At 36.1% G+C, this 12454-nt stretch overlaps 1 protein-coding gene and 1 long non-coding RNA gene across 3 annotated transcripts in view; one reads left to right on the top strand and one right to left on the bottom strand.

The window, feature by feature from the left end:
- The window catches only part of LOC100878057 (uncharacterized), a 78000-nt gene extending 72651 nt beyond the window's left edge, over positions 1–5349 (bottom strand). Inside the window, exon 1 of one of the 2 annotated variants that reach the window (XM_076536379.1) lies at positions 4217–5349. In XM_076536379.1, the coding sequence (XP_076392494.1) occupies positions 4217–4310 (94 nt within the window). In that variant the 5' untranslated portion in view covers positions 4311–5349. The remainder of the gene's footprint in view (positions 1–4216) is intronic. The other variant, XM_076536386.1, reaches the window with a different exon arrangement.
- LOC143265264 (uncharacterized) lies at positions 5134–7041 on the top strand. The gene is made up of 2 exons (XR_013039639.1): positions 5134–5269; positions 5346–7041. It is a non-coding gene; the product is annotated as an uncharacterized LOC143265264 (long non-coding RNA).
- The last annotated feature ends 5413 nt before the right edge of the window (positions 7042–12454 follow it).

Genomic DNA, 12454 nt, shown 5'->3' with positions numbered 1-12454 from the left:
TACTTTATTGCGATAACTATCTCACGTGGAAAGTGATTTTCTTCAAAGGTACAGTCAACCATAAAAATCTTCATATCTTTGGCAAATTTTATTTAAAATATTTGATCAATTTTATAATATTTTTGTAAATGTACTTTGGTGTATTCAGTGCAGTACAAGTTTTAATTTATTATACGTAATTAAAACTTGCACTGCACTGAATATACAAAAGTACATTTACAAATATATTATAATATTTAATAGTTATAATTTATTATACATAATAATTATAATTTATTATATAATTAAAACTTGTACTGCACTGAATGTACAAATGTTCATTTACAAATATATTATAATACTTAATAGTTATAATTTATTATACATAATTAAAACTTGTATTGCATTGAATATACAAATGTATATTTACTAACATATTATAATATTTAATAATTATAATTTATTATATATAATTAAAACTTGTACTGCACTGAATATACAAATATACATTTCCTGACAACGAACAAACCCTAACGAACATTATTACGTACACTCAATATCATGTAATACACTTATGAATACATTAATATGTAACATACTTAGAACACCTTATTTTGTTACGACTTTCTAAACATCTCATGTGATACGTTTCTAAACATATTTCTAACCACCTCTATTACCGTATGTGATAATACTGAATTGCTATTCAAACATAACTGTGAATAAAATCGTGAAAGTTAATTAATAGCTCATCGCGACCCTCCATATTCTATGAATGCTACACATTCGCGAACCCCAGAACGCCGTTGGTAAATTCAGTTATCCACGCGTGTTTGTGTGTACGTTTGTACACCGTGGAGTTTACACGCCGCTCTCTCAGACACTTCTATTTATATTTTGATGTGTTCGCGTCCGATTTTTGCGTAGAGGTTACTCATTCATTGGCCGATCAATTAATGTGCGGAGAATGGAGGCTCTCGTTTGTCGAATCGTTATGAAATTTTTGTTCATTTTTTTTTACTATTAATTGGAGTTTCTGAACTTCTGAGAGGCTTCTCTTCTGAGAGGGAAATGTACAAATATTTGAAGCAATTGTACATTTGATTTGGTAAACAATTATCATGGTTATTAAATATTTGAGGGTTGTACTGAAAACGAGTACACTTTTGAAAAGAGAGTCGAATTATAGAAATGATCATGAAGATCGTGTTAAATGAGAACGATTAATCGAACGACTCGAGCTGCAGAAACGATTAATGTTATTATCACTGTTAAGCATTGAAGCTTGAAAACTCGATAAACAAGGAATTACTGATTCTTAATTAAATCCTTCGATGCAAAAGTAATATCCATCTACATCCTAAACGATAAGATATATAAAATAGTTCAGAGTAAAAATGTAAATAACGTTAAGAGTTAATTTCATAGAAACAAAGCGATTTGATTCTGCTCGGACGAAGCTCGTTTCGCAGCGTTTGTTGCGAAAGCAACGACAATAGCGATCATTTGGACGTTAATTAACACCGGTGTGAGAAGAATCAGTGTTGCTGTGTCGCCACGACGTGTCAAGAATATACTGATTATCGCTACGTCGTTACGAATTGCCGTCATTTCAAATAATTACCATCACCGTTGCCTCAACCACGAAATTTCTTTCTTACCAAAGTTTCATTTTACATCTAACACCTCAAAGTGCAATGGGATCAAGGTTGAATCAGCCATTGTGAAAATTGTCGGCAATTATTATACATTAATATATTAATGTTAATAATGTCACATGATATAGAATATAGAGCAGTAATACTACATACAGTATTATATAATTATAGAATATTGTATAATTAATATATAGTTAATGTTATGTAGTTAATATTGAGGTAATTTTTAGTTGTAATTTTGCAGGTTTGACATAAAAAATATTTTATGATTTTTAAAAATAATATTATAGTATTATATAATACTTTATAATTATAATTATTAGCTACTAGCTATAATTATAATTATAAGCTAACAACTACAATTATAGTTATAAAATAATTATAAAATATAATTATAATTATAAGCTACTAACTATAATTATAATTATAAGCTAACAACTACAATTATAGTTATAAAATAATTATAAAATATAATTATAATTATAAGCTACTGACTATAATCATAATTATAAGCTAATAACTACAATTATAATTATAAAATAATTATGAAATACAATTATAATTATAAGCTATTATATAACACTATAACGTCATTCCTAAAAGCCATAAAATTGTATTATCTCAGAACTGCAAGTGCAGCTGAAAACTACTTCAATATGAAGTACCTCAAGATTACCTAAGATAATAAACCAAATTTCCCTGTATAAATCGTGACTAATTTTCATCGCGGAATAATCCCATGCGTAATCGATAGAGTGACTAATCGCCACGATAATCAGGAAACGTTAATACTTCCTTCCTGTTTGCCAAGAAGTCGAGATAAGGTTAACAAGAAGCGTAGCTCTTGACGCTATCGATTGCCAATAGAAAAATGGATACACGAGAAACGTGCATCTGTGACGGAGAAAATAACCTAACCTATTTCACGATCGCTTTCACCGTGTTTCCACGATGTCCACGTTAAAAGATCCGTTAAATGGAAAATTGATCGTTCTTGGATTTGAATTTCTGACATAACCTATAGATGACACGTCTATTTTCCGTCATAAAAAATAATCTCTCCATCAACATACTTTGGGAAGATTACGCACTCTTGCGCAACACTTCAAAGTTCTTTGTAGATCATAATACAGTTAGGAGTTCAAGATTGTCGATAAAAGTGGAATAATTAATAAGATGAATTTGCTTAAAAATAGCTGAGTACAAAATTGTTAACTGGATGCAACGATCAAGTGATAATTGTAACGGGAAAATGTTGCGAAGAGCGGTACGAGGATGCAGGTTAGCCGATGACAACGATCGAAGACACGGATTACGAGGGGATGTTAATTTTACGCGACACGATAGAAATCCGAGTCGATACGTCAATCCGCTGCACACGGAATACACGCGAACTCGTATAATACCCGCGTTAGAGGCCGTCTCCCGTTTTTGTTCCTCTTATTCTGTCTACGTCGTCCGCTGTACGCTTCCATTTAACAGCTAGCAGTAGCGGTGCACTGACTCGAAAGTCTGGGAATCGAAACCGCACGGATTCCCCGCCGGCGGATCCGACGACGAGACTACCCACCGAGGTAATAGCGAGCAAATTTTACGAGGACAGAACGAGAGAAAAAAATAAAGGTCAACGTCGCGCGTCCTCGATACTGCAAAACCCAGAACAACGAAAATCGACGAAAAAACGCGCCAGAACAATCGAGATGCGTTCGTTCCATACGTCAAATTTTCAACGGTTACGATTACCGCTCTTGCAAACAATATCGCGACCCGAACGAAGACCTAATTGTTTGCACTTCGTTAAACGAGTTGCAAAATTATTTTCCTTCTAATTAATTACTGAATAAATCAGTTTTGAATAAGTTAACCCATAGTTTTGTAAGTCACGTGATACTGCGGAGAGAAAAATTGCCCATAACAGTGAGCTAGCTAGAAACGAAACCAACTTGTAATTTTGACCAACATGGTATTTTAGGAATTCTCTAAATCCCCAGACTACTACATGCATTACGTACATGACCTTAGGAAAAGGCACATGAAGTTAACATCATTTCTTAATTCCCTGCTTTATATGCTAATAAGTTAGCATGTTTTTTAATGAATATTATAAATGATAGTTTAAGGAAAAGAATGACAAAACTGACGTAAATGCATATTATACATAAACCTGAATAATTTATACCGATATTGATGTCTACTGCATTTGACAAAAATTGTAAAGAAGGTTGTAAGTGCCATTTGGTGCAGAAGGCAATGTCAATAAATATGAATGTTATAACAATTATTCATAGGAAGTTTATAGAAGCTTGTCTTAAAAAATGTTCTCAAGAGTCTAGTTTCGTCACTTACAGCCTCGTGTATTACATCCGTTCGTTATCGACGAACGTACGGTAACTACGGAATCACCCTATATAAAGCAACCTATATTCGTTTGCTCGAACGACTCTGTCCATGACAGAACGCGATGTCACGCCGCTCGTTTCCTATTTCCCCCCGAAAAAAAAAGTAAAATCTCAAGAACGCGTCCGCGTCTCGTGACTTTCGTCTTCGTAGAAGAGATGATTTAGATTGATCGTGCTAACCTGAAAGTCTAGCGAGGAATCGAAGCATACCAGCGGCGGAAGACAGGCAATGAGCCGCGGTTCCAGCGACCAGAATTCCACCGGCGATCGGCATTCGTGTTTTCCTCTTTCCCCAATTGTCCTGCGCTGGTGTGCGTGTCTCTGCCTTTCGTGTTTGCCTTCCTCTTCCAGCTAGACAAGGACAAGAGAGTGGCGGGAGGGGGTTGACGCGAGTCCTAGCCTAACCTAACCTCTCTTCCTCTCTTCTTCGTTTGAGAACGAACACACACGAACACAGCGCACCGGCGGTAACGAAAACCGTGTTTTCTCAGTCCACGGCACACACTGTTCCCATGCCCGTGATTTTTCCCTCGGATCTTTGACACTCCCGATTCCCGTGTAGCTGGACGCACCGCGCCGGTTTCGTTTACGCGTCGTACGTGCGCGCGTGCCGTGTCGCGCCAGTGAAAACTCTGCCAGCTCGCAGACGGAACGGTAGACTGCGACAGACGTACGGCCGACGGGACAGATAAATTGCCCTTCAGGCTGAGAGAGGGAGAAAGAAACGGTCCTCGAGCGACGAGAGAGGGGCGAGAGCAGCGGGAGAGAAGCGTGTAAAGTCCGTCCACGGATCGGAGAAAGACAGATTCTCTCTCCGTACACTCCGACACGATGTTGTCACGATTCACGCACTCATTCGTTTCTCGACGTTCGAGTAGTACGCGACTCTCGAGGAAGAAAGACTCTCTCGACACACTGTTTAACCTCCAACGGAACTCTCTTTTCTCCCATCGGCTGTTTTTGCCGCGATACCGACTAACGCCCTATAGTTACGCGTGTCTCCAAGATACTCGTAACGATCGTTCTCGGACTTCTTCGATATGTCATCGTGACCGTGTTGGGGATCGTGGGCCCTGACGGGCCCTCGCGATTCTATGACAACCGACACTGCACTGTCAGACGCGAACTACGATAGAACGGCCGAGCGACGACTGACTCCTCCGCTCGCGAGCCACCAGCAACGTTGCCACATCGCTGCCTCGATCGGGCAAGTCTTCGGCCACCGACGGACAGGTACGACGGTCACTGCGTTCTTGGTGCTGGCGCGCGACCGACTGTTCCATTCGATTTATTCTCCTCTTCTCTCCAGTTCGAACAACCGAGGACAACTGTACTCTTTTGCTGCTCGATGCTCCGCAACGATTTTTCTTCCGTCGTTTATGCTTGTCAACGCGATTCCAGGCTTATCGAGCTATCGATGATCGTTGCCGCTGTAGACCGCGAGTTCGTTCTGTCGAAATTCACGGGACTCTGTGATCCGAACGAGAACACGGCACCGAGCTAACTGGCCACATCTGCTGCCGATTTACTTGGGAGTTGTTAACTATACAGCGCGACCGGCCAGTCTGCCTGCCATCCAATAAGCTCCCTCGCTTTCTTAGGGTGCGTTTCGACTGGCCGAGAGAACGCTCTGTTTCCCCCACTTCGGCCAACTTCGAGCCTGAACGAGCGCCGAGCGCTCGGGATTCTTCGCCGCCTCGAATGCTCCGAAGATAAGAATGGGAACTTGTTGAATCGATTTAACCTGACGCGGTTCGATTTAATGCGATTTGTCTGCGGTACAATTCGATTCAACACGTTTTCGTTTCCAACTACGCCCGATTCGATACAATGTTATTCATCTTGACGCGATTCGATACGTCGCGATTCAATTCAACGGGATTCAATTCGACACAATTCGGTTCCGGGTAATTCAATTTGACGAGTTTCAATTCGATGCGTTTCAATTCAACGTGATTCGATCCAACGCGATTCGATTCGACACAATCCGGTTCTGGATAATTCAATTTGACGAGTTTCAATTCGACGCGATTTAATTTTATGCGTTCCACGATTTAACTACGACTCAATTTTCAATTTCAAGTCTCAACACATTCTAATATGTTTTGAATTTCAATTGAACGCAGGTCATCGTGTTTTAATTCCGTATACATAATTCAGTTTGATTCGATTCGTATCGATTGTAAGCATTCATAAAACCAAGAAAATTCTCACGCATTCATCTACTCGATGAACGATTTGCAAGATTGCGGAGCAAAACGATTGGCTCGACGATCGTTCATAGGTTAAACGAGCACGAACGAACGCTCTTGTGCCTCGCTCGTTTAGTGTAAATGCACCTTAACAGCCAGCCTTTTCGAATCGGCCTAGCCTACCTCTCGTGTATTCTCCTCTTTTCCTCCCTCCCGAGCCACGACGCTTTCCTTCTCCTTTCCTCTGAAACTTCTCTCATTCACTCGCTTACTGGCTCGCGAGCTTTCTCCATCCTTTTTCCACAGAACTCTCGTTTGCACCTACCACCTTCCTATCACGGTCCTCGTCTGACTGCAACCTCTCGCTTCAGCGAATGAATGGTTTAGTTCGGGAGGGCGGCCGTGCCCGGAAACAACCGATTGCGTACGGAAATCACCGAGCCTCTACTTCCCGCATTAGAGCGCTTCTTGAATAAAATTCCATTCTCTCTTCCTTTCTTCCTTCAACGTACGATTTATCTTATGACTTTTTTTTCGTACGTGCATTTTCCGGAATTCATGGGGTACCTCGATAAAATCCAGAGCCTGGGAAAATTCTTAAATACGTTTAAATAAATAAGCAAAATTAAAATATGTACCCCTGCGAAAACTGCTTGAAATTATTATTTCAAATTTTATACAGTTCTTTGATGTTTATATACATGCACATTTATTTATGATATATTTATGATTTTGTTTGAATATCATAAGTCATTTATGAACATAAGACTGTTCTTTATATTTTGAACATGAATAAACAATAACTGTAAACAATATTGATACTTTGGAACTATTAATGTTTCGATCTTTGAGATTGTGGGGCGTCCGACATTTTTAAATTTCAGGACTTTGAGACTTAAAAATTTTCGCATTGTGGAGTTCAGAGTTTTTGAAAATAATCGAGTGAGTTACGGAAAATTGATGTCGAAATTGGGCCTTGGCTCATTAAAATTTGGGAAGTGCTGTATTGATTCTTACAGCGCATTTTTATTACAAAGATAACGAATCAAAGAATATTCCAATGTTTATAGTGCAGTGCATCGCGGTAAAGAAAGTAGAGAAAAGAAAGCCCATAAGCGAAATACCAAAACAAGTGTATTTGAGTCTCTAGAGCAAATAATGAATTACATTGTTTTTAACCAAAATTTCCTATTTATTTGCAATTTTCTAATGAAACATAAATTGACATAAAATTAATGTAGTCGTGTCTTTAATAAAAATGTAAAGTCCTTACAGTAACGCCACTTAGCGATTCTAATTCTTTCATTAATTTGATGAATTTTTAAAAGAGTTCTTTGAAGAGTTCTACAGCCATATTCGACCGGCATAAAAATTAATACATTAAACGTAACCAGTCTGATAAATTAAGGAAAGTCTGTTTATTTTACCGACGACTGGTTTTGCGAAGAAAATTTGTCCACGATACGTCTCGTCCCTTCGCGTTCCTCGAACCTTTTCATGTAACTTTTCGTGCGTGAAATTGTAATACGTTTTGACGCGTGCATTTCGTTTCTAGTGCATGCGCTTCTGCGCACGTTTTCCTTCCTCTTTCTTCGTTCTCGTTTGCTTCATTCAACCGACCGCACCGTGTGTCCCGTAACGGTAGTTAAACGGTGTATCAACCGCGTTCGCGTAAACGCATTCCCATCGTTGCACTATTTATGCAAATACGATTTCCTATTGTAATGGAGCCAACTCTTTCGTGCATATTTTAACTCGCCTTGTCCCAATTTCTTTTCTTTCGCGTTAGTTATGCATCGCGGTTACCTCGAAAATTTCGCGCTGTACCGTAAAAAATAACGACCTTGGTCCGATCTTTTATTTTCTATCTTTCGCGGTAAATCTTCATCCGAGACGAGAAGAGCGCGTTGCATGTTCCGTGTTACACGAAACTGGAACAGTATTTTAGGCTAAGAATTGGCGTCGATTGAAAAGAACTGCAGCGTCTGGTGAACTAAATTATGCAAGAAAAATATACCGATATCCCTTCGATGCGTCGGCGGGACTGTTGCCGCCTTAACTGCCATTCTGCGCGTATTTTTCAAACATCTCTTTACGACCCGTTCCTGCTACAAATGTTGAAAGCGCTCGAATTTGTGACGATTCCGATCAAACATCTCAAGGCTGCCTTCCTGTTTATCGATTCTTTATCCTCTCCTGTTATTATAACATACTTTTTCAATTTCAACACGTAACGATCATCGTTAAATCCGCTCTTTTCATTGAATCAATTATAAATGCGATGTTGTCATTTTCTATTTTATCGACTACCATACTTCCGCAACTGCGGTAATTATTTATTTATATGATTGAAAGCTGAAATTAAATTATGCAAGAATGTGTGCGACGTAATGATAGGCTGATTCATAATATGAAATAAATCCTCAAACGGAAGAACTCGCTTCCAGTGCAGGGCGCGACATCTGGCGCTCGTTTAAAAATGTTTGCAGCTACATAGTTCAACGCTCAGATAAAATGTGGCGCTTTGGTATTATTCTTTACTTTCAATTTTTTTTATTATTTATTGTTACGAATAAACAAGTCCCATTAGATTTTACTATAAAGTAAGATCAGTAAGTTATTAGGTTTATAATTATATAATTTATTTATTATTTTGTGAAATGTAATTCTCAGCGAGCTCGTTTGAGTTCAAGGTTTTAATAAATACATGCATTTTGTATAATTTATTCTTACAAATAAATAATATTTCTGTGTAGTCTCATTAGATTTTACTATAAATTTTGTAAGTCTAAATCAGTAAGTTATTATGTTCATAATTATACAATTTATTTATTATATTGTAAAATGTAATTCGGCCAAGGAACTCGTTTAAGTTCAAGGCTTTAATAAATACATACGTTTTGTATAATTTATTCTTACAAATAAACAAGTCTCATTAGATTTTACTACAAATTTTGTACATTTAGATCAGTAAGTTATTATAATTATAATTATGAAATTTATTTATTATTTTGTAAAATGTAATTCGGCCAAGGAGCTCATTTGAGTTCAAGGTTTTAATAAATACATACGTTTTGTATAATTTATTCTTACAAATAAATAATATTTCTGTGTACTCTCATTAGATTTTACCATAAATTTTGTACATCTAGATCAGTAAGTTATTATGTTCATAATTATATAATTTATTTATCATTTTGTGAAATGTAATTCTCAATGAGCTCCTTTGAATTCAAGGTTTTAATAAATACATACATTGTATAATTTATAAAATTCATAAACGCATGAATTTATAAAATTCTTAGAAATAAAGGAATATTTTTTATATTTGTTGTATATAAACGATACTTGTGTGATACATGTTGAGTCTTTTTTTCTGAATTTTAAGATCCTGAATTCTTCTCTGCATCCTCCATTATTTCTACATTATAATACAATGTACAAATTTAATTATTTTATATATGTTCTTATTTTATAATTATTTTTATACATGTTCTCTATATTTGCATACAATTATTCACATCCTTAGAGTCATTAATTAGTTAGTTTTTTAAAAATGATTGAGGACCAACTCTTTATTAAAAATATACCGATTCTACATGCAACAGCTTCACTATCGAAGCTCAACAGAAAAGAAACGAAAATAAGATGAAATCCATCGATGACCAATGTTCCTCGAGATTGCGCACGTATAAAGGACACTCGACTATATTTAAAAATAGTGCGAGATTATTGAAGCATTTCGCTTCAGCTGCCTCTGGAGAGGAACATCTGCAAGGCAATCTCGATCCTTGCGTGGCGATCCTTTGTGACCGCGCATCGTCGATTCACAGGTTTTCTCAACCATGGAAATTAATCAACCTTAGACCATGATCAGGTTTGATAATGGGAAAACGTGATGCCCGCCACGGTCGTTCGTCCTGGCTGGATTTAACGATCGTGAAACTGATTCTATCGTCTTCTTTTTCGTTATTCGATGAAGCGATTTGTCTGGACGCGGTCAAAGGGAACTTTATCGTCCAGCGATCGTGGAAATAGCGATTGAATGATGGAAAACTGATGCGTTCTTGCAATATTGCTGATCGAGTTTGTGAGACCCTCAATATAAATCGATATTATTTAAGATATAGATTCATATCACATTTATAGCAGAGTTCTTAAGGACATTTATGATAGATTCCCTTTAACAAATTTTTATTCTTTCATGTGTAACTAAAAGTATATGAAAGTATATCCAATTCAAAGTATATGAAATAAGATTTCATTTTTGATAACTCGTGAAATTTTTGACAGAGAGTATCAAACTTGGAAAGTGAATTTAAAAGTCTAGCAATTTACTGATTAAATGTTTGAAAAATTAGAATGTTAGAAATTTAAGAATCTCGTGTGGCAATGAAATTTGAAATTATTCTAAATTAAATTGGCTATAAATTTCAGAATTGCGAAGTGTACATTCCTTATCGAAAGTAAGCCGACAGTATGGTCGATATTACACCTAACTAAATTACCGCATAATGGAATAATGCGTGACAACATTGCAACGATACGACATGTGGCAAATCGTGATGAAATGCGACTGTGAATTAGCACCGCTATTACACATGAAATTTAAGTTAATTTGAAAGTCCTCAAGTATGAAACTTATATTTGCTCTGTCTGGCCGGTAGTATCGGTGGTACTTGTGTCCATGGCCAGCTGGAACGTCGATACAATCAATGATCGATTAGAAAATTGGTGTTTTCAGCAAACGATTCGTGATTACCAGTTTTACTTCCACGGATGGTTCTCGTCGAAACTTTGCGTCACGTGCAGTTAATCAATAGCATGCGTATCGATCATTTATTGTCACGAGAGAACAGTTAATACGCTCGGAAATTGACCTGTTCTACTGATACAGAAATTTTAGATACGATTTTCATATCGTTTTATTCTGAATATTTCATTCCTTAATGTAATTGAAAGTTTATGGATTTCACAATAAAAATTCATTCCATTTCATTATTTTGACAAATTGTTTTTAATATAAATTTTCAACAAATGTTCCATACTACAACTACTTTATCTTGAGTTACTCATTTTTAGTTTAAATTTAATAATCACGGAGAAGAAATATTTTGCTGTCTTTATTATATGATATACAACGATAAGAGTATTGTAGTATTTTATTTTAAAATGAGAGACTTGTAATATGACCTTTTTACAAGTCTTTCATTTTAACTTACAAAATTTGTTGAAACAATTTTTTAGAAACTCTATTAATCTTCATGAAGATGAAGATTTAATGTGTATATTAATTTATGTTTTATCATTTGTTTATTTATTTTTCAACTTCATTTTTAATTTCAGAGTAAGTGTGCATTTATGTTTTTTTACTTGTCTATTTATTTTTCAACCTCATTTTTAATTTCAGAGTAAGTGTGCATTTATGTTTTAACATTTGTTTGTTTATTTTTCAGCCTCATTTTTAATTTCAGAGTAAGTGTTCATTTATGATTTTTTACTTGTCTATTTATTTTTCAGTCTCATTTTTAATTTCAGAGTAAGTGTGCATTTATGTTTTAACATTTGTTTGTTTATTTTTCAGCCTCATTTTTAATTTCAGAGTAAGTGTTCATTTATGTTTTTTTACTTGTCTATTTATTTTTCAACCTCATTCTTAATTTCAGAGTAAGTGTGCATTTATGTTTTGACATCTGTTTATTTATTTTTCAGCCTCATTTTTAATTTCAGAGTAAGTGTTCATTTATGTTTTGTTACTTGTCTATTTATTTTTCAGCCTCATTTTTAATTTCAGAATAAGTGTTTATATCTATAGGTTTAGTTTTAAAGACACGTAAAAAACTGTTTGTTAATATTGAAAGCTTTTATAGGTCCAATTTGTTTCACGCTTAATTTTGAGTACATGTTTCATATACAAAACATAGTTTCACGCTAGTATAATTATTCGAAAAAATGTAACACTACACTACCCTCCTCGTACTCGAACTTCCACCAGCCACGTACATTCAGGTTGATAATCCTTGACAGTTGATAGGTTTAACGATAAATCGATGCCCAGTAGATAGAAACGAAAGGTAACGTAAGTTGTCAGGATGTCATATCGTTGGTCCCTATGTCCACGTAGCAAACCGAGTTATCCGGGCAAAAGGATCATGATTTGATAGACGACGGTGCAATATTCATAAGCAAACGTCGTATCCATCGGCGCAGGCGTCGTTAGCCGACG

Source organism: Megachile rotundata, chromosome 1 (genome assembly GCF_050947335.1).
Source record: "Megachile rotundata isolate GNS110a chromosome 1, iyMegRotu1, whole genome shotgun sequence".
NCBI lineage: Eukaryota > Metazoa > Arthropoda > Insecta > Hymenoptera > Megachilidae > Megachile > Megachile rotundata.
Note: the sequence above shows the minus strand (reverse complement) of the source record. Positions and strands in the feature narration are given on the sequence as shown.